Below are 22,693 nucleotides of genomic sequence, written 5' to 3'. Positions count from 1 at the left end.
TACTGAGATGCATATAATAAATTATTCAATACTAGCGCAAATACAGAGACAATCACAGACCACTGTTGAAGGTACAGAGGAAGGAGACTAGTTTAATAGAGATTGGGGAGATGGGAGCAGTCAGGGAAGGATTTCTGATATGAATCTTGAAGGAGCAGTGTTATCCACACCAAGATGTGGGAGTGGGACTTCGGGTGGCAGGCATTCCACATAGTGCGTGCAGCATGGTCAAGGCTTAGAGATGTGACTTGACATTGGGTATTTGGGGAACCGTAAGCAGATAGGGAGTGCTGAAGATAAGGTTGAGAGAGAGAGACATGAGGGCTTTGTAAATCATGACCTCACTGAAATTCATTTGTCGATTCATCCAGTATTCGTCCACTCCTGGCAGTGCTCTTAATAAAATCTGTTGAATGAACATCCCCTATCACCACTAAGGGAAGATAACACAGAAGTCTAAGCAATCCAACATTAAGGAGCTTACATTCTCCTTGGGGAGACATCAAATGCACACCTGAATAATTAAACACAAGGTACTAGAGGATATAGGTACCAAGTGATGGTACAGAGAATAAATCTGATGGGACTTCAGAGGAAGAAGAGAGGTCTGGGCTGATAAGCTTAGGAAAGGCTTTTCTGAGGAGGTAGGACTCAAGCTGGCTTTTATTTAGTGGGACTGGCTCAGTGGAAAGGAGAGGAGGCATCATGTGAATGAAGTCATAAAATGTGTATAGGCTTACATGTTGGATTTATTTTTATTTATTCTATCACTATCAACAGTGGCTATTTCCTGCATGGACTTGTACTACAAGTTTCCTTCATTATCCAAATTTATTCTGTTCTTGAGTTCAAATAATGAGTTCAAATGACAAAGGATACATATTTTTCTCAGTCTAATGTATTTGGTTCCTGAGTTTCAGAGAGCAAGCGGCAAAGCTTCAGACAACAACAGATCTATCCAAAGATTTATCCAAATCTATTCTCTTTCTGTGTTCGGATAATGAGAGTTTGGATCACGAAAGATCCCTGTATTTGTATTTCTCCCTGTGCGAATAGCTAATAGCTAATTCGATGCATTGCCTTCAGGAACGTGAAGGTAATCTAACGTTACTTTATCGTCAGTAGGTTGTCAGACCAAAAGTGTTTGAAAATTGGACACTGGCTGTATGAATAAATTTTATTTATATATCACATAAAAAGAATGTGTTGAATAGAAGCATACTAGCAGAAAGCAAAGCATACATGGTTTGAAAAGCATTGGATACTGTATAAGACTTTTTTATTTATTTTTTAATGAGCAATTTATGGGACTGCTTCCTGGTCTGATTCTATTGTAGACAGCTATGAATATCTCCAAAATGCACCTCCTGGATTTTTTCCAAGACTTGGTGTTATTGGTTTTGCTGGCCTTGTTGGACTCCTTTTGGCTAGAGGTAGGTGCAATTTTATGTTTTTTTTTTCAATAGTTCATATGGGAGAGATAGGATATATGTTTCGTTCTTTCCTTTCATTTACCAGTTTTCAGAATAAAAAGTTGGTTCCTAAATATGGCCTTCTTAATGCATAATTGATGTGGTTGTTTATTCTATGATATTTGATTTTAAGCATGTATAGAAATTGTATACTCTTGGTAAAAAAAAAAAAGAAATTAGTTATCCTTTACAGGTATACATACTTGATCAAGACCCTGTTGGTCTTTGGTACAGAAAGAGTGAACTTTTGCTCAAAGTCTCTCACACCCGAGAAATAAACTATTTCTAAATGTTTCACCATTAAGATCAGGCTATTTATCACAGTAAATAGAACAGTAATTTAATGGAGATTTTATTAACTACTTGATGTGTCATGGCTTCAGTCAGTGATGATGTAGAAACTTTAAAAATGCTTAAAATTAAAAGTTAATGAATGTCAACTTAAAAATATTACTATATTACACTGCTAGATTATAAAACATCTATAGGAAATAAAGGATGGTAAAATACTTCACAATGGTGAAATTAATTTATAATGACTACTTGGAGTTTCACTGACTGTAAAATAAATGTTGATGGCATAAAATTCAGACATTACAAAAATTTCTAATGGAGAATGAAAGAAAACCATGGAGACTAGTTTGGTACCCATTCCACCAACTTTAAAAATCTTCCCTCTATGTGCACTTACCATTATTTTCAAATCTAGAGGGTAGATGCTGCCCTGGTGCTACTCCCAGTTTACCTGTGGAAGGAACTCCCATCTCATGCAAAATATATCTGAACTAAAATTCCAGTTCATTTTTTGTAATCAACTTGCAAGCCAACATTTTTTCCCCAAACTTCTTTCCCCTCCTGACATGCAAAGCTGTTGAGGAAAGCATTCTGGTCTTATTTACATAGTGTTTGGGATTGATGAACATCCAAGGCCAAGGTGTTGGGATTTTGGCTATTGTTTGGGAGATGGGGATGTGAGGTTGAGTGAGATGAGCTTCCCCCTTCCTCTCCATGGTTAGGGTATGTGGAGAAGTCTTATAGTCCCACAGAAAGCTCTCTATGCTATGGGTATATTCCTACACTGCCAAGTGTTTGTCCCCTGCACATCCATCAGGGTGACCATCCTGAGGAGGATGGGGGACCACGCTCTCCTAGGCAGAGCTGCAGCATGAGGACACCCTCTACTCTGGGTCCTATTCCTTTGTTTTTGTGTGTTCATTTGTTCCTATCTCTCTGCATCCTTTTCCTGGGAAGGCTCAGTAGTATTAAAATAATTTGAAACTTTAATTCTTTTTCACAAATATTCTCACGAGCATGCACACACACTCACACATGCACAACAGCAGGTCTTTTCCCATAGGTGCTGGGTGTAGAAGGGCCAAGGTGAGTGGTATCTGAGGGGTTCACCAAGCAAGATGAGTGGGATGGTAGGTAGGTCTATGGGTGGCCAGAATGGCTTGCTGGCCCCTCCAGGTAGATGGTCCTGTATGCTGGTGGCAGCAGGATGGGTGCAGTGGTGCAGAAGGTCCCTCCTGGTAAGGTTTCTTGAGTGAATCTGCTAAGGTAGTCTGCCACAGTTGATGAGGATGGCCATGACTATGGTGGTGACAAGGGGCTCCCAGAGAGGTGAGTGGATGATCATTCAGAGGAAGTGGGCCCAGTCAGGGCAATCAAAAGCGGCAGGTGATTGTTGCCACTATTGTTGCCTTGCGATGGCTCTCCCCAGCACTGTTGGCCAGTGGTTTCCCTCTGGCAATGCTGATAGTTACAGCCCACACCACCGGGCTTCTTGGGAGGTGTGGGCATGGAGGTGGGGGCGGGGGCATGTGATCACACCTCTTTCCTGGGGTTCTGGGTTCCCAGCTCTTGGTGGGAACCAGCAGGAGCTAGAAGCCCAAGGGCTACCGCCTATCAGCTTTCCCTAGAGGAGTAAAAAATGACTGGGTGGCAGGTTTGCTGTGCTTCCCCTGGTCCTCACCTGTGAGCTGCCCGGGAGCTTAAAGGTTCAACTGGCGAGAGTTGGGGGGTGGGGATCCCAGTGCTGTCACAGGCTTTTCTCTTGTAGGATAATTTTATCCTTTCAATCCGGGCAACAGGACCAGGAGAGAAACATTAATTTATTAATAGTCTAGTCTGATAACATTTGTATTCTCTTCTGTAACCCAAGTTCCATCTTTGGGGATTTGTCTGCTTAAAGTTTCAAAACCAATAAATAGTGCTCACTTCAGCAGCACATATACTGAAATCGGAACAATACAGAGAAAATTAACATGGCCCCTGTGCGAGGATGACACAAATTCATGAAGTGTTTCATAAAAAACAACCAATAAACAGCACTTACATTATATTAGAACTGTGTAAGTATTATTAACACACATTGTGCTAGCATCTATATGGGTCCCATGGCAAAAACACTGTGCCTCTCAGTGGAGTCAAGTCCATGTGTATTCTCCTGTTTCACCTACCAATTTTTCTTAACCTCATTCTCTGGTTTCTACAGACTCTGCGTCCTGCCATCTATTCTATAATATCAATTCTCCTTTTCCCCCACAGCTGTACAACCCCACGTCCTTGTACAACCTGGCCTGAGACTTCAATACTGCTCTTGTCTTGGGACTTGTCTTCTTCACTATCTCTTGGGTCTGAGCCCCTTTTCCTGGATTCCACATCATCTTCTCCTCGGTTTACTCTGCCATGCTGTTGAACAACATGCTTAAGTCACTTTCCAAAAAGCATATATTGGAGGCAAACTTCCCAAGACCTTGCATGTCTGAAAATTACTTTCTGCCCTCGTATCAAGCGATAGTTTGGTTGGGCATAGAATTTGTTTACCATCAGAACTTTGAAGGCGGTGTCTTCTAGCATCCTGCATTGCAGATGTGAGAATCAGTAGCCAGTCCAAAGGCTTTCTGCTTCTGAAGTGATTCAGTTTTTCTTCTTCCTGAAAGCTTTGAGGATCTTCTCTTAATCTTTAGTGTTCTGAATTTCCATGGTGCTGTGACTAGATATAGATGTTTTCATTCCTTGGTTGGACATTTTGGTGGTTTGCAGCCTTCAGCTGAAGGAAGGTATCTATCTTATATTTCTTTGAAAATTTAATCTCATTCTTTTTCCTTCCTGAATTCATATTAATTAGCAATTGGGTTGTTTAAAATGACCCTGTGAGATTATTTTGTTTCTTTCGAGTTTTTTTTACTTTGGTCATTTCCAAGAGCTCTTTTTTGTTCTCTGTTGCTTTTTTCATAGAATTCTTTTTTAATGTGGTAGCTTTTTGAATTTATGTGATGATACTTAATAACAAGTTTAGTTTTCTTTTGAAGTTTGTCTATTTCCTGTTCATTCCTTTTTTTTTCTTCTTGCTTGTCCTTGATCTTTCTCCTTTGTGTTTCAAGCTTTCTTCAAATGACTGGTGATCCTTGGTTGTCTGGTCATGTCTCAGAATGAGGCAACTGAAACACGCGTAAGAACTTTTTCTGCATAGATGGGGCCTGCTGACGCAGGGAGCTGGGTGGGAACTGACCTTACATGGGGGCATCTATACCCAGTGCCAGTGTGAGGAAGTCTTCACTCTCGGGCACTAACACGCACAACCCTCCCAGCTATCTTGGTTCTCAGCAGGAAATGCATGGGGTTTCTTTAGTGATACCCTGCCCCTTTTAAAAAAAATTGCCTGGTGTGGCTTCCTGGCCATGGGCAGTTTTGCACTGGGATGGCATAGGGAACGGAAGGGTCAACTGGTCAGTGTATAGGACTTGTGTTTGTCCTATTCCCCTGTCTTGATCCCTGGTTGCTGTCACCATTCCCCACAGTACCTGCCATCTCTGGGTCTGGAGCCTTTGTAGGGCTGCCTGGGACAGATCTGCTTCCTTTGAGGCTATAGCCCCTTCTCAAGACTTAAAAGGCAGCATGTCTTCTTGTTTCCATTCACTCTCCATTTTCTGAAAATTGGTTGATACTTCTTAGCTGCAGATGGCCCCTCCACACATTTTCTCTTCATTAGTGGGTTTACTAATCTGTATTTTATTCTTTTACTGTTATTTTAATGGGGTCACAGAAAAGAGAGGAGAAGAATGCTTGTGTTTAGTATTTAAATAGGAAGCCAGTTGCTGTGAAAGAACATAAACCCTAGAAACCAAAATACTGGTTTGTTTATTTGTTTTCAAAACAATCTTTTATTCTGCTCCCTTGGAAAGGGAAGTTTTCTGGAAAACAGTTGCTGAGTGAAGGAAGCCAGTCACAAAGGACCACATATTTATTACGTGATTCCATTTATATGAAATGTCCAGAGTAGGCAAATCCATGGAGATAGAAAGTAGATTAGTGGTTTCCTAGGGCTGGAGGGTATGGGGAGTTAGGGGGTGACTGCTAATGGGTATGGGGTTTCTTTGGGAGATGATTGAAATGTTCTAAACTTGATTGTGGTGATGGTTACATAACTGTGAATACAGGAAAAGCCATTGAACTGTACACTTTAAATGAGTGAATTGTGTGAATTATATCCCAATAAAGTGGTGAAAAAGTGGTGGTTCTTTTTGGTACACATGATTATTATTGGACACATTCTCTCAATTTAGGACCAAAGAAATCTTATTCAATATTAAATATATAAGGTAAATTGTGATGATAAGGATAATGAATCATCTGATGGTGTGTACAACCTTTTATTTATTAGGTTCAAAAGTAAAGAAGCTGGTGTATCCACCTGGTTTCATGGGTTTAGCTGCCTCTATCTATTATCCACAACAAGCCATCACATTTGTCCAGGTAAGGTAGATGGCCCAGTAAGTTATGATGTCCCTCATTCTTACTTGCGTATGTATGGATTTGCTGCTTACTTTTATTTTGCAGTTTTTACAATACCAGACTAAAATTTGTTTGCACATATAGATGAACTATAATAAATTTAAATTATTTTCTCCATTATATACTTCAGTTCCAGCCCTCCATCCAGTAATGCCAGTGTTCAGAGAATTTGAACACCAGTTTGCATGCTGATTTAAATGTTAATCAAACAAAATTTAAGATGCCTTTTTTGCATACTTATGGGGAAGTCTAGAGACTCAAATTCCAAAGCTGATAATTATGGGTCGCTCCATTTAGGCATGTCTGGTCACAACCTGCTTTCGTTGGACTTGCCTGGAAGTGCTCTGGCTTCCACGCTTTCATCCCGGTACCGATGCAGGCCTTGCTTTCCTTGTTGGGGACTTGGGAGACTGTAGTCCCCTATGCTGGGAATGTACTTCTCAGGGCTCTCAACTGGCTGCTCCTTTCTCACCCTGTAGACCTCAGCTTGATGGTATCCTCACAAGTAGGTAGATCGCGGTGGCAGGCAAGATGGGTAAAGCTGTAAAGCTATACCACTGGTTCTCAAAGCAGGGTCCCCAGACCAGCAGCTCACCTGGGAATTTGTTAGAAATGCAAAATCTCAGGCCCTACCCAGACCAACTGAATTAGACACTGTGAGGATAAGGGCCAGCAGTCTGTTTTAGCAAGCCCTCCAGGTGATTTTATTGCCTATGATGTTTGAGAACCACTGATACAGATCAGTAGGTAGCCTGAGGGGGGTGATGTCTGGAGTTAGTGGGACTCCAGGCATACAGTCCCTCAGAAAACTGGCAAGAGCAAGGCAGACTCTAGGTTTTGAGGTCCTGGGCAGATTATAGAGTCAGGGACTTAGTTGCCAGAACTGCCATATCACATGGAGACTCAGTCCCAGGAGGAGACAGCAGTGCAGTCACCAGGATCAGGCTCTGAGCCAGACCAACCTGATACTGAGCTTCCTGGATTCCTCATGACAAAATTCAGACCACATTCCTAGATCGAGCTACAGTTGTAGGTGGGAGTCCAGTGGCCCCAGCTATGGGAGATTGATGGCTTTGGTCCTGAATGCCATTAAGATCTTTTCAACATTGGCACGACATTGTTTATAATGATCCTGGAGGCAGATAGTTAATGCTCCTGTCCCTGCTCTAGCCCTAGCTCAGGAATAGTGAGTAATGTCTACCCACCCTAGATAATAAAAATAATTAAACATCATGTCAGTCTGTTATGATTTAAATGGTAAATAGCTAGGTGGGGAGGGTGGGCTAAGTTACTGGTTGAGAAGCATATGTGGCTGCCCCCATATGCCATAGCATATGTTGCAAAACATCTTTTTGTATTCACAACCAAGATTGATTGTAGGATGCAAATCTGAGTTACATTCTTATTTATTTTTAAAGTCAGTGGGAAAGAGTTTTTTTTTTTCGTCTTTTGTACCTAGAATAAGCCAAAACAAAACAATTAACTTTATTTTCATTAGATATAAAACCTTAGTGATCTGTTTGGGATGATGGAAAAGTTCTGGGAAAGATAGTGGTAATGGTTGTATGACATTGTGAATATACTTACTGCCACTGAATTGTATACCTAAAAATGGTTAAAATGGTAAATTTTATGTTGTATATCTCTTACCACGATAAAATCAAACCAAGGCCAGGTGTAGTAGTGTAGTAGCTCACGCCTGTAATCCTAGCCCTCTGGGAGGCCAAGGCGGGAGGATCGCTTGAGCTCAGGAGTTCTATCTAGACCAGCCTGTGCAAGAGGGAGACTGTCTCTACTAAAAAATAGAAAAAATTAGGCTGGGCGCGGTGGCTCACGCCTGTAATCCTAGCTCTCTGGGAGGCTGAGGCGGGCGGATTGTTTGAGCTCAGGAGTTCGAAACCAGCCTGAGCAAGAGCGAGACCCCGTCTCTACTAAAAATAGAAAGAAATGAATCGGACAACTAAAAATATATAGAAAAAATTAGCCTGGCATGGTGGCGCATGCCTGTAGTCCCAGCTACTTGGGAGGCTAAGGCAGGAGGATCGCTTGAGCCCAGGAGTTTGAGGTTGCTGTGAGCCAGGATGACGCCACAGCACTCTAGCCCGGGCAACACAGCGAGACTCTGTCTCAGAAAATAACAAAAACAAAATACTAAGCAAACGTCAGCTATTGAAAGAGATTTTCTGATATTTAGTGTCATTTATTCCTATTTCACAGTTCTAGTTTTCTTCTTTATGAATACCTTGATCTTGACTAAGCCACTTAATTACTTGTTTTCTGTTCAGTAGCATTTAGCTAAAAGTCCTATAAGAAAACCCTTAGATTGATGATCGAGAATGTTATTTTCCTCTCAGAAGTATAAAACACCAGCCGAGCATGGTAGCTCACGCCTATAATCCCAGTGACTCAGAGACTGAAGCAGGAAGATTGCTGGAGGCCAGGAGTTCAAGACCAGCCTGGGCAGCATAGCGAGAACCTATCTCTAAAAAACAAATTTTTTTTTTTAATTAGCTGGGCATGGTGGTGTGTACCTGTAGTTCTGGCTACTTGGGAGGCTGAGGCAAGAGGATTGCTTAAGCCCAGGAGTTTGAGGCTGCAGTGAGTTATGATCGTACTGCTGCATGCTAGCCTAGGCAACAGAGTGAGACCCTGTCTCTTAAAAAAGAAAGAAGAGAAAAAAATGTAAAACACTGGTAACAGTGCCATATGTGTAAATGCTCAATATGTCTACTGATGGGTCCAAGAATCATATCATGTTATATATTTTAAGAACAGTAGGAGCAACTGGAAGCAGATAGCTTGTAAGAAATCAGCATGTTGCAAAGACTGCTGGATTGACTAGCACTGTGACCTTGACAAGTCACTAGGCCTCTGAGTGTTTCCTTGTAGTCTTTGTCTGCTTACCACACAGAGTTGTTACAGAGTTGTTACACAGGATAGAGATAATTCATGTGAAAGTGCTTTGTAAACCAAAATGCTATACACAAAGGTTAATTATTATAAAAATTAGGAAGGGAATAGTAACTGCTTTTGGAAATTTGAAATACTGTCATGGGAAAAAGTAATCAATATTCTTTGTCATAAATAGGATGAGTGGATGCAAATTACTAGAAGCATTTTTTTGGAAGGCTCCGTACTTGAAAAAGTTTCCAGCAATTTAAGCCAGCTAGCTAAAGGTGGACAAGCATGTTTTAAGATCATAAGCTCCCTGACCCTGGGGCCTACCTCAGGATGTTGGGGGGACAATTCTTGATCAGCTTACCTCCAAAACCCTGCAGAAACTCAAAAGAGTTTATGTTTCGGGGGGCTTGGGAAAACTGGGAGCATCTTCATTGGGTTCAACTATTTTCATCTAAGCCCCTAAAATGAATAATTGATTTTCAGCTTAGCAAATGTGACTTGGTTGGCTGCAATGTACCAGGCAGGGTGCTAGATGTGATAGGTAGAAGCCTTCTTTCTGTGTCTGATTTTCAGGAATTTCTCATATCAGCAGTGGTCTCCTAACATTTTATTTTCCTTGAAATTTTGAAAGTTTAGGATATATACCTGTAATTTATGGCAAATCATTTTAAAAGATAAGTATACACAACCAGACAATTTTTTCTTCTTATTCTATCATTCTTACTATCTTTTTATTGGCTTATGTTACACAGTTTTAATGTGTATGTCCCAAGATTTCCTGTAGTAGTCATATGCTTAAATATAATCCTTTGGGAAACAGAAAAAAAGAAAATAGAAAATTCTCTTCCTTACCAGTCATGTATGGAATAGCAACAGATCTTTTCTATTTTGTTTCAAGGTCAGTGGGGAGAAATTATATGACTGGGGTTTACGAGGATACATAGTCGTAGAAGATTTGTGGAAGGCGAACTTTCAAAAGGTGAGAAACGTCTTTTTCATTACCTTCCTTTTGGTTTAAATATGTGGTTTTTCTAGGGTTTTATAAAATACCTGATAACTCTGTTGCTTTACTTGCTTTTTCTGTTTGTTTCTAGTTACCTCTCCAGCTTGGATTTTCTGGTGACCTTTATTGGAGGGGCAATAGAACTGCTGAGCATTTGGTTATTTGGTTATCAGCAGGGCGGAATAAGTGATGACCATAAAATGCATTCCACCGCAGTCTTAGACTATAATTTCCACTCTGTTGTGTTTATAATTTGCTCAAAGTGTAGCATATTATCTGAAAGTTTTATCAAAACCGAGTACAAAGGGAACATGCTGTGTTCCCAGAAAAAAGACAAATAATTGAAACCCTCTTCTCCTCTTACTTTTCACTTATCATCAAGCTCTGTTCTTTCCTTTAGCAGTGCTGTTTCTGTTTATCCCCCAGGCTTCTGGGCTCAGCTGAGTGTGAGCCCTCGTATGTTGGGGACCAGCCACCAGCTGCAGGCCACTTTCTCTATGCTGTCTGGTGGATGAGTGGCAGAGGGTAGTGGTTTTGTAATCGTAAGAACTTGTCACCTTTCATCTCTTCTAGGAGCCACATAGCTAATTAAATGTTGCCCTTTTGCTGTGTTTGCTGGAACATTCTCCCTTTTCCCTGATAAAGAAGAATGAGTACAGAATGAGGCATCATGTTTCCACTAAGCACTCAGGGGTATAGCCAGCTAAGGAAGAATCAGGGTTCTTTTTTTTTTAGATAGAGTCTTCCTGTGTTGCCCCAGCTGGAGTGCAGTGGTGTGATCATAGCCCACTGCAACCTCAAACTCCGGGGCTTAACCAATCCTCTTGCCTCAGCTTCCTCCCCCATCCAAGTACTAACCAGGCCTGACCCTGCTTAGCTTCGGAGTTCAGGGTCGTATGGCTGTATAGACTCAGCTTCCTGAGTAGCTGAGACTACAGGCGTGTGCCATGACACCCGGCTAATTTTTCTATTTTTAACGGAGACGGGATCTTGCTCTTGCTTACACTGGTCTCGCACTCCTGAGCTCAAGCAGTCCTCCACTTCAGTCTCCCAGAGTGTTAGGATTACAGGTGTGAGCCACCGTGCCCTGCCGAATCAGGGTTCTTATATTAACATACCTTCTACATCATAGATTGAAGGCAGTTCATTTTGACTCCAGTTATTTCAAATGGAAATACTTCTAAAAATATATATAAATGACTGTCTCATAATTAAAATCCAGAATTTTGAACTGGAATTTGGAAGTAACAATATAGAATATATTATAAGCCCATTTCATTGTTTACATAAATAATCTTCCAGTGAAATCTTAAGACTAATTTTTATACTGGTGATTTCTTTTTTTTTTTTTTTGAGACAGAGTCTCACTGTGTTGCCCGGGCTAGAGTGCTGTGGCATCATCCTAGCTCACAGCAACCTCAAACTCCTGGGCTCAAGCGATCCTCCTGCCTCAGCCTCCCGAGTAGCTGGGACTACAGGCATGCACCACCATGCCCGGCTAATTTTTTCTATATATTTTTTTTAGTTGTCCTATTAATTTCTTTCTAATTTTTAGTAGAGACAGGGTCTCGCTCTTGCTCAGGCTGGTTTCGACCTCCTGAGCTCAAACAATCTGCCCGCCTCGGCCTCCCAGAGAGCTAGGAGTACAGGCGTGAGCCACCGCGCCCGGCCTATACTGGTGGTTTCTAACAGAATTAGTCCCTCTTGAGCCTGTTTAAACTGGCTCTTGAGTAGGAAGTTCTGTATCAATATGAAGTGTCCTTTGGCAATCCTTTTTAAAGAATAAACATTCATAGTTTTATTTTCATTTTTCTGACATTTTCTATGGAAGCTTTCTTTCCTGCTTAAAAAATTTCTTAACAAGTCCACACTGAATTTTATATGGGAAAGGAAGTAAAATGTCAAGAAAACTATACACAGCCCTAGAAAGAAATGTGAAAAGTGAGACTAAATCAGCTTCAGCTCCGAACGCTCACTGTGGTGTGACCGCAGACTGAGGCACACTGAGGCTGGGAGCGGGGGTGCCCCGGAGCCTCTGAGCCCCCCTGCAGTGTCTGTGCAGACACACATGCACCCCAAAGCTAAAGTGGGAGCTACAGGAGCCTCTTGCTTGAAACAGCTCTCTGCTCTGAGAATTCAGCTAGTGCAGAAGCACCAGTACTATGGTTGGAACGCCAATTAAACAGGCCAGCATTTTGTGGTAATTTGAACATTAGATATTAAAGCTACTCATATTTATATGAGGGTCTTTTTGGAGTGGGGTGATAAAGATTTCTAATGAGCTCATGGTTGGTTTGCATTTCTTTCTCTCTTTAATACCCTTGCCCTCTTCAGAGTTGTTGAGAACTTAAAAGTGTTCTCCTATCCGTTTATTCTCCAAGCATAATTTTCCTGATAGCTGTCTGTTCTCAATAGAAGGTAATAAAATTGATGTTGACTATGTTAAACATTTACTAGTAGTTTAAAGGAAAAATATCAGAAGGCCCTATTAATTCGAGATTCATTTAGATTTCAGGAATTGTTTGATAATGAAGTGCCATGGTTTTTTGCAGATTCCCTCCACCGCCCCTTAGACTTTGGGGAATTTCAAGGGTTTTTTTGTTTTTGTTTTTTTAATGAGAGCAAAGATTTAAGCTACCCTGGAATAGGAATCTTTTGGGGCCCTGGAGCTGAGTATATTCATAGACTATCGAATAATTCATAATCCAGTAAAGGCAACGAGGAAAGCATGCAACCAGAATATAAGACAAAACATGTTAAGTGCCTGAAGAAAGGCACAGAAAACAAATGTAAACTTTTGGATGAAGAGATCTTGTGTCATTGAAGGGAACTGGGGGACATTTCATGAAGGAGGTTTTTTTGTTCGTTTCTTAGCTTGTTTGGAATGGAAGTTGGTTTTCAAGTCAGGCTTTAATTACCAGTCTCAGTTAGGTAATATCTAATTCATAATTGTTTGTACTGTAATGATGTAACAGATGTACATGCTTTCGGTTGTACATAGTCAAAAAAAATTGTGGACATTATGCTTAAACAGGGCCCTGAAGTTTTAAGTGGTACAAATGATGGCTCAATTCTTAATTGTATTTTTTCCCACAGGGCTATATTACTCTGAAGTACCCTAAACAGTTCTGTGGCATTTTGCTTCTCTGCCACATCCTCCTACGTTTTGGGAATTGTTTCTGTGTGTTTGCACTGAGTCTTCTACCAGTGAAGTTTGGATGAAGTAGTCTTTCAATCTGTCATTGTTACTGGTCACTTAAGAGGAATTTATCTGCTTCGGCTAAAATAAACTCTCTGTCAGAACTGTCATAGGTGTGTCCAGAAATATTGTCCTCATAGTGTGGATTAGGTTTTTTTTTTTTTTAGATAAAAGAATATATAACTTATGTGTACAGTTTAAAATGCAACAATATAATGACCACACATGTACCAACCCATCATCTACCTTTAAAAATAGGGAATTACTAATGGCTTCCAAGTCCTCCAGGGCCCCCTCCTCCCCGAAGGGAGTCATTGTCTGGAATTTTGTGTTTTTCATTCCCTTGTTTTTCTTTAAACTTTTCTTTTCCTTTGACCATATATGTATATATTCTAAAACACTATAGTTGAATTTGCCTGTTTTTTGCCTTAGTAATATGAATATACCAAATATAAATAAATATATACACATATAAAGTTTATCTAGCTGGAGTGTTACTATATGTATTATTTTGCAACTTGTTTTGTTCCCTTAACATTTTGTTTATGGGCTGTGTATAGCAGTAGTTTATTCATTTTTACTGCTGTAGACTATTTCTTTGTGGGGAAAATACCCATATTGATGGCTAGTTGGGTGTTTTTCAGTGTGTTGCTGTTACACACACAGCTGTGAGCATGGCTTCATGGTTTATGAAGAGTTCTTCTAGGCTGGTTTCTTGGTTTATAGGGTCTGCATATCTTCAGTTTTACTAGATGATGCCAAGTGGTTGTTTCCATCTTTGCCAGTCTGGTGGCTTCAAAAGAGTTTTTCGTTGTGGTGTGTGTGTGTATATATGTGGCTTTACTTTATTTCCCAATTTTCATTTTGAAAAAATTTCAAAACTATAGATCAGTTGCAAGACTAGTACAATGAATCCACCCTTCACTTAGATTCACTAATTAACATTTGCTATATTTGCTTTATCTAGCTTTTTATACATGCTCAGTGTTCACACACATGTATATTTTATTTTTTTGAACCAATTGAAAGTTAGTGGTAAGTATCATTGTACTTTCCCACCTATATCTAATTCAGCATGTATTTCCCCAGAGCATAAAAACTCACTTGTATAGCCAGAATATCAGTATTTTATTCATAAAAGTTAACATTTCATTGTTTATAAAAATATTATCCAATATATAGCCCATATTCACATTTTCCTAGTTGCCTCAATAATGTGCTTTCCTTAAACAACTTTTTAATTTTTTTTTTTCTTTTTGAGACAGAGTTTCGCTGTGTTGCCCTGGCTAGAGTGCCGTGGCATCAGCCTAGCTCACAGCAACCTCAAACTCCTGGGCTCAAGCGATCCTCCTGCCTCAGCCTCCCGAGTAGCTGGGACTACAGGCACGTGCCACCATGCCCGGCTAATTTTTTCTATATATTTTTAGTTGTCCAGATAATTTCTTTCGATTTTTTTTCAGTAGAGACGAGGTCTCGCTCTTGCTCAGGCTGGTCTCGAACTCCTGAGCTCAAACAATCCGCCCGCCTCGGCCTCCCAGAGTGCTAGGATTACAGGCGTGAGCCACCACGCCCGGCCGACTTTTTAATTTTTTTTATAGCTAAGTGAATTATTATAAGGCAAACACCCTTGTAAACCATCATCTAGGACAAAAAAATAAAACTTTGCCAGCCCCCCTCAAAGCCCCTCCATGTAGCCCATCCCAGTCACAATCCTTTTCCTCCCTCCCCAAATAACTACTATCCTGACTTTTATTGTAATAACTTTCTTTTCTTTCTTTATGGCTTTCTCACTTAAGTATTCATCCCCGTCACTTTAGTCTTGCCCATTATTTTTGACTTAATATGCTTTTCAACTTTTTTTTTTTGCCCTTAAGTCTCTCTTAATCTACAGGTTCCCCTTCCATCATTTTATTTGCTTTACAATGTATCTGTTAGAAGAACCTGGCACCTTTGACCTATAGAGTTTCTAAAAGTTTGGGTTTTGCCGATTATACATTTATGGTGCAGTATAATATATGTTCCCTGTATTTCCTGCAAATTGGCAGCTGGATCCAGAGGCAACTTGATCTGGTTCCTGTTTGATCTTTTTGGCAAGGCTGTAAATCTATGTAGGGACATAGTCTGGTTTTTGCTTTGCTTTTTTGGTGGTAGCAACTGTTAATGCTTAATGCTTAGACCCATTGACTGGGTGGTTGGAAAATGGTGATATTCCATTTCTGTCATTTCACTTGCACATTAGTAGATGGAATATTTTGACAAGGAACCCCATCTCCTCATCTAGTATTTAGTTACCTAGTTATAGTTTATATAGGAAAAACAGAATAAATGCTTGATTTTTTTCTTCTTATTCATCTGGTTTCAAAATAATGAACTGGTTCCCTCTCATCCTAAGAAGGTCACCAATTAGTTTTTCTTTAGAAATATTATTTTGGCTGGTGAAGTCAGGGGAAAACATTTATAGATTTGAACATGTTTGATGGCTTTGAATTCTTTGCAAGTCTTACCCTTGTTACCGTTCAAACTGCCCCATTTTCTAATAGAACTTGGCTCTAGGTCCTCTTGACATGACCCAAGTCATATGTGGTGGTTTCCTTGCTATTTGGCATGTCAGAATGTTTCCAGAATGTCTCATCATGGTTTTAATTTACATTTCTCTGAATACTAGTGAGGTTAAGCATCTTTTCACAGGTTTATTGGTTTCTTCTTGAAATGCCTGTTCATGTCTTTTGGTCATTTTTGGTATGGGTCATTTGTCCCTTTCTTATTGACTTGTAAGGGTTCTTTATTTTTTCCCTAGATGTTTTTTCCCTAGTTTTGGTTGCATATTTGCAGATGTCTTCTCCCATTTTGGGGCTTGTCTTTTTATTAATAGTTTTGGTGTCTTTTGATGATCAGGAGTTATTTATGTAGTTGATTGATTGCTCTTTTCCATTATGGTTTTCACTCTTTGACTCTAGGAGCTTAATGAAAGCATGGAATATTTATTGATTGTCCATTGCTAATCTGAAACCCTTTCAGAATAGTCCCAGCACATGGTCTGGGATCAGAGGTGGAGGCCAGTTGTGGGTGTCAGTCCTCAGGGCCATAGTCTTCATGGCTTTTTAAAAGTTGTCTTATAATTAGCTTAACACAGTAGTGTGTCTCAGTAAATGTCATAGTCTAGTTTTTCACAGGTTTTTAGAAATGCAACAAATTACTATGTTAGAATGATTGCTAAAGGCCAACAATAACTAATTATTTAAAGGGCAGGAAAATATATACAGAAACATAAACCTGTTACCAACATGAAAACTGAGCAGGACTTCTAAAACTAAGCTTTTAATAGTTTTATTAAGCCCTTGCTGGCTCAGCAGGAAAATGAAAGGGAAGCAGCAGCTACCACCTCCAGCGAACATGCCCTGCTGCTTCTTCCTTCATTCGAAATTCCTCAGCTCTCTATAAACACGTGAAAGTTTAGCTGAAGGTAAATTATGTAATTCAAAAATTTTCGTCTTCGAAATAAGCCAGTCACAGAAGGACAAATACTGCATGAATCCACTTAAATGAGGTATCTAAAATAGTCAAACTCATAGAAGCAGAGACTAGAATGATGGTTACCAAGGGGGCTCTGGGGAGGGAGGGAGGGGGAGTTGCTTAATCAACAGGTGTAAAGTTTTAGTCAAGCAAGGTGAATAAGTTCTAGAGATCTGCTGCACAACACTGTGCCTATAGATAACAATACTGTATTGTACACTTAAAAATCTGTCAAGAGGGTAGATCTCATGTTAAGTGTTCTTACCATTATAAAACTTGTTTAAAAAACTAAAAATGTGATGGGTTTTCTAGAAAGCTAAAGTTGTTCTGAATTTGGGCCCTTCCTTTCTAGTTTTTTGCTGTATTAGGCAATGATTCTTCTTTCCTTTTTCAAACACCATTACTTAGCAAAATAAAAAGTTAGAAACCTTGAAAAAAAATCACTTCTTCTTTAGAAAGGATGCACTTTTGGTATCAGCTGGCAGGATGCAGCGTTGCCCAGGGGCTAAGGAGCCTAAGAGGAAAGGAGCAGCAGGCTCCCACCCTACCTCTGCCTCTTACTAACCTTGGAACCTTGGCAAGTTACTCCAGCACCCTGGGAACTGGGGGTAGCACCTCCTAGGGCTGTTTTGAGGATTGAGTTTATCCATATGAGGAACACATAAAATGGACAGACTCTAGCACATGATAATCACCAACTACCACTCATGTGACACTGCACAATTTCACTCCTGCCTCAGAAGATATTGTCTACTGATACAAAATCAAACCACACCTCATAGTCAGGAGTCCACATATGATTGTTTTAATTTTCTATTGCTACTGAAACAAATGACTGCAAATTTACAGGCTGAAAGTAATACAGATTTATTTATCTTAGCTCTGTAGGTCAGAAGTCCAATATTAAATCAAGGAGTCAGCAGGGTTGCATTCCTATCTAGAGGCCCTAGGGGAGAATTCCTTTCCTGCTCATTTAGGTTGTTGACAGAATTCAGTTCCTTGAGGTTGTAGGACCATGGTCTGTTTTGCTGGCTGTCAGCTAAGAACTGTTCCAGCTTCCTTCCTCCATCTTCAAAGCCTTCAGCAAGTCCTTTTTAAGTCCCTTCTCTCTGACCTCCTCTTCTCCTTGCCTCTTAGACTACAGGCAGTCCTATGATTTGTTTGGGCCCACCCAGATCATCTAAAATAATTTCCCTTTGCCATGTAAAGTAACATAGTCACAGGTTCCAGGATTAGGCCACAGACATCTTTGGGGGGTCATTATCCTGCGTACCACATCCAATGAACTAGAATTTTGTTGGGATCTTTAACAGGTCATTTATCCTTACCTTTTATTTTTTCATCAAAAAAAGTTAACCTACCATATAGGCTAGGTAATGTTTATTGAGCACTTGGCTGTGAACTTGGCCCTGGGCACTAAGCTCTTTGCTCATGAAGAGTCTGTGAGGCAGGTTCTATTATTGCCCCCATTTTACAAGTGAGGAAATCCTACATTTTGGAGAAGTTAAGTAATTGATGAAAATAATTCAACTAGTGAGAGACTCAGACTTTTCCGTAGGCTGCTGTACCTTAAAGGTTTGCCTGGCAATCCCTCTTCACATGGCAGTGCATACTAGTAAGAAATCAAGGCTTTGATTTTTAAAAAGGTTCTGTTTTGCTAACAGAAATTGTCCTTCATGTTTGTGGACATGGAAGAAAATAAATTTAAAATCCAAAACCAGATCCATATTAAAATTAGATTATAAGGAGAATGAGTTATAAAATATTTTTTAAAAATAAGCTGTTTCTTTGTCTACAAATGCAAAAAAAATGATTTCTGGCTTGTGCTAAATCATGAACTACATTTTGAAGTCAGAATGTTATTTTCTTTGAGATCATGGCAGTCTCTGCCAAGAGAGGTCTTATTTGTAATAGGGTCGGTGGATGGGCTCAATATTTTTTTAGTGAGAAATTGAACTGTCATGTTTTGTTATACTGTAAGTGATATGTAATCAAACAATTTTCCTAGCAACAGAGTTGTTTTCCTCAATCAGAAGAATGTTTTTGTGTGCTCATTTTCTTCTTGTCTAAAAGATAAGAAAGCTTATGAATTTAGCATCTTATTTTTTGAGATCAAGGTACTGGCAAGCATAGATAGTAGAATATATAAGAATATCATTGGCAGTACTTGCCAAGCATTATGTTAATTCAGACCTAAAATACATTTAACTAGGTAGAGAACCACATTGTTTTTATGCCAGACCCAGTTGTTGGACATGGTTATCTGACTCGCCCTCAAAGCCTCTTTTTATCTCTTCTTGTTCTTCATCAATCATATACTCAAACTTTTTTTTACACTCATCAGATCTGTAGGTTCTATCCCATTTCATTTGTTTATTCAAGAGATATTTGACTACTATGTGCCAGGAGGCCCCAGGGATAATCTGCCCTCATGAAGCTTACAGATTAATGAAGGATTCAAACATGAAAGAAATAATTACACAAATCAGGAAGTGCACGGGTGCTATGAAAGTGAATAAAAGGTTCTAACTGGAATTGAAGGGCAGGATACAAAGAAAGCCTTGATCTAAAGGATGAATAGCATTTAGCCAGGAAAAAATTGGGATTGACCAGTCTAGACCAAGGGGTACATTTTGCAAAGGTCTTGTCCCAGTAAGGAGTTGGGCAAGTTCAAGCAACAGCGAAAAGGCCTCTGGCGCTGTATCGTGCGTGTGTTCGTGTATGTGCACATGTGGCACAGGGGTAGGGAGTGGCTCCGGAGTATAAGGGCGCAGGTGCTGAATCCTGTAGAGCTCCATTCCAGAGCATCATGTAGACCTGAGTATTGTATGTTGATCCACCAAGCAATGCATATAACCTTGTTCCCCAGAACTCCACTCTCAAGTGGATGTGGTGGCCATATAATTTATCATCCAAACCAGGATACTCTTGGGAGTGATAGGAGACACATTAATTATACTGGGACAAGTATAAAACCGTACTTAGAGACCAAGTTCTCAGCCAGTCCAGTGAGCCGCAAAGTTGCCTAGAAACCACGCTCTGAAATGACAGCGTTGGTCACATGTTCCTTTTTTCTCACCTTTTTTCCTGCCTTCACCCATAAATAACTCTCAGAAAGGGCCACCAGGAGAACCTGCACCAAGTCTGGAGCACAGAATCACAGCCCCATTGCCCGCCCAGCTGCAGCCTGGTGTGTTTCAGACTGGCAGCTCACGAGAGCGCGGATCTTTGACGGGAAGCAGGTGTTATTAACGTGTTTTCAGAATTAAACTCTCAAAAACCTATAGGAGAGAAAGTAAGGCCTTAAACACTTAGCACATGAACTTTTCCCATTAGAAACTTTCCTACACCACTTCTCCTGGATGACATGGCCTAATTATATGTTCCCGGATGGCGGCCAGGCAGAATGGGTGTGGTCCCATTCTAACTTCTTTCAGAATAAACATGTTTTATGAATTGGCCCCTATGCTGGCTAGTGCATGGAGTGGAGTACCTACAGAAAAGCCTTCCCATAGGTATGCAGCCTTCTTCAACTATGACAGCGGCATGAAGTAATAAATCTTCCTCTTTCAGGAACTAAGAAATCTTTTCACTATTTATTTGATTTTTCTTTTTTTATAGAATCAACTGTTTGGCTGAACCTGCATAATGAGGATTAATGCAGCTTTATTTCCTGCCCTCTGTGCCCAAGTCACTCTCTACAGCAGGGCCTCAGGGAGCCCTAGGAGTTTCTTCCTTTTACTGAGAAACGGATCACTTAGCAGTAAAATAATATTTAATGGTTGGCGACTGTGAACATGGGATCTCATTGCCCTCGGCCTTTCTTCAACACCCCCCAAGCCCTGAATAAAATGGCTTGACCCCTCGCCAAAATAATAATATTTAATGTTTGTATTCAGCCAAATACCGAGGACACTTTGAGGTGTTTCACTATTTCTTTTCAAACTGCATTAAAGCTCTTACTTTTGTTTTACAAGCCAGGAAATGTGAAGAATTCACCTGGAAATAAGTAGAAAATTCCATTGCCTGCCCATTTTAATCAGGTAAAGAACAAGAAAATACTGTGGTTATTTTTAGCATTATTAGTGATAGTTGAAATGACTTCTCTTTAGTTAATTTAATTTAATTAATTACAGCAGTTCAACTTGATGTGGAAACATAAGGAAGGGTCATATTTTATTCCATCTTTAATTTCTGGACTTAAATGCCATGTTTATTTACTTGTGTTTGTTCCAGTGATGTACCTGGGTTTTTTAGATAAGCTAGAACCAGACAGTTGGGATTTGTCTACAAATCTATTTCAAACAATTGAAAAGTACCGTTATTTCTTAACTTTATTTTTTTTCCAAACAACATTTTATTATAGGAAGTATACTTGTATTCATCTAATACTCAATAAACACTTGAATGCATGACTGTTGTAGAGAACCTCAAGATTATGTAGCGATATCACCTTAAGTGACATAGGGAATTCCTTGTTTAATTATTATTAGGTGTAATTATTCCTTCCTTAAAGATTGAATAACCTGAGGCTATAGCAATTTAAGATATCAGATGAAGTCAGAAAATCAATGAGATTTTTTCTGGTCTTATACTCAAATCACCATTTATTTTCATTTATTTGTTCAATATTTACTCATTGAGCACCTACCAAGTATAAAAACAGTAGATATATTGATAATATTTTGTATATATATTAAAAGTTGTATAAGAGCACTTGTGATTTCCTGGTAATTAGAAGATTATATTAATTTTGGAAACAACCTAGATATTCAACTATAGGAAAATGGTTTAATTATGGTATATCCATAAAGAGGAATATTATTCTGTTTCAACAATATTTAATTACTTGGGAACATGTGCACAATTATTGTTAAGTGAAAAAAAAAGGTAGTGTGATACATTTTTAAAGGGGATAAAGACCAGGAGATACAACAGAAAATTTAAGTATCTTTTGATAGTAAGATAATACTTACATTTTAATTTTCTGTATTTTCAAAAATTTTCTGCAAGGAATATGAATTTATTTAATAATCAGAAAATTTTTAAAAATTCAGTTACATTTATTGTAAATCATGGCTGCTATTCAAAATTCATGAAAACCCTGGGTTTTAAGTGTTTCTTTCTCAAGCTTTCTTCATATTTTTGGAGATCCAGAGAGTCATATAAACTTAGAATTTGAGAGAAGTCATCTGGCCCAGCCCCCAGCCTCAAGCAGACTCCTCTGTAGCCCTGTATCTTCCTCCTTTTATACCACCACTGATAGGAAACTCACCCCATGGGGCAGCCATCTTTGGGCAGTTCTGAGTTTTAGGAATCTGTTTTTCTACTAAGCAAAAATATGTCTCCTTGTGACTCCTACACTGTGGTCACAGAAAACAAATCCAGTTCCTCTTTTACATCACAGCCCTTCATATAGTAACCCAAAGCCAGTAGTTCTCAGATACAAATAACTTACGGGGGAGCTTGTTAAAAGGCAGAAGCCTAGGCCCCATCCCAGAATCAGCTTCTCTGGGGAATGGGGCCAGATGTGCATGGCATGTGCCATTAGAAAGGGGGCAGCGGTTGGCAGATAGAGGGTGCACAACCAGAGAGCCACACATATCTTCTAGAGACTTTACATTGAATATGGTTGTATTTCTCCACAGGGACAATGAATGAGATATAGAATAAAGGGAAACTAGGTAAATATCCATTTTAGTTTTCAAAGATATTCTGGATCAGAGTTCAGCTTGCTGTATATACAACCTTGATTTCATTTTTTTTTTAGATCTTTATTGGAGGAGATATAGTTACATTATAAAA

The 22,693-nt window shown here is 39.6% G+C and overlaps 1 protein-coding gene across 2 annotated transcripts in view; it reads left to right on the top strand.

The window, feature by feature from the left end:
• The window catches only part of APOO (apolipoprotein O), a 58,613-nt gene that overhangs the window by 33,903 nt on the left and 2,017 nt on the right, over positions 1-22,693 (top strand). The window contains exons 5-8 of one of the 2 annotated variants that reach the window (XM_012656344.1): positions 1,338-1,433; positions 6,142-6,233; positions 10,072-10,152; positions 20,866-20,931. In XM_012656344.1, the coding sequence (XP_012511798.1) occupies positions 1,338-1,433; positions 6,142-6,233; positions 10,072-10,152; positions 20,866-20,901 (305 nt within the window). In that variant the 3' untranslated portion in view covers positions 20,902-20,931. Of the gene's footprint in view, positions 1-1,337; positions 1,434-6,141; positions 6,234-10,071; positions 10,153-20,509; positions 20,541-20,865; positions 20,932-22,693 lie in introns of those variants that run through there. The other variant, XM_012656345.1, reaches the window with a different exon arrangement.

This window comes from Propithecus coquereli, unplaced genomic scaffold, assembly GCF_000956105.1.
Source record: "Propithecus coquereli isolate 6110/MARCELLA unplaced genomic scaffold, Pcoq_1.0 Scaffold50, whole genome shotgun sequence".
NCBI lineage: Eukaryota > Metazoa > Chordata > Mammalia > Primates > Indriidae > Propithecus > Propithecus coquereli.
Note: the sequence above shows the minus strand (reverse complement) of the source record. Positions and strands in the feature narration are given on the sequence as shown.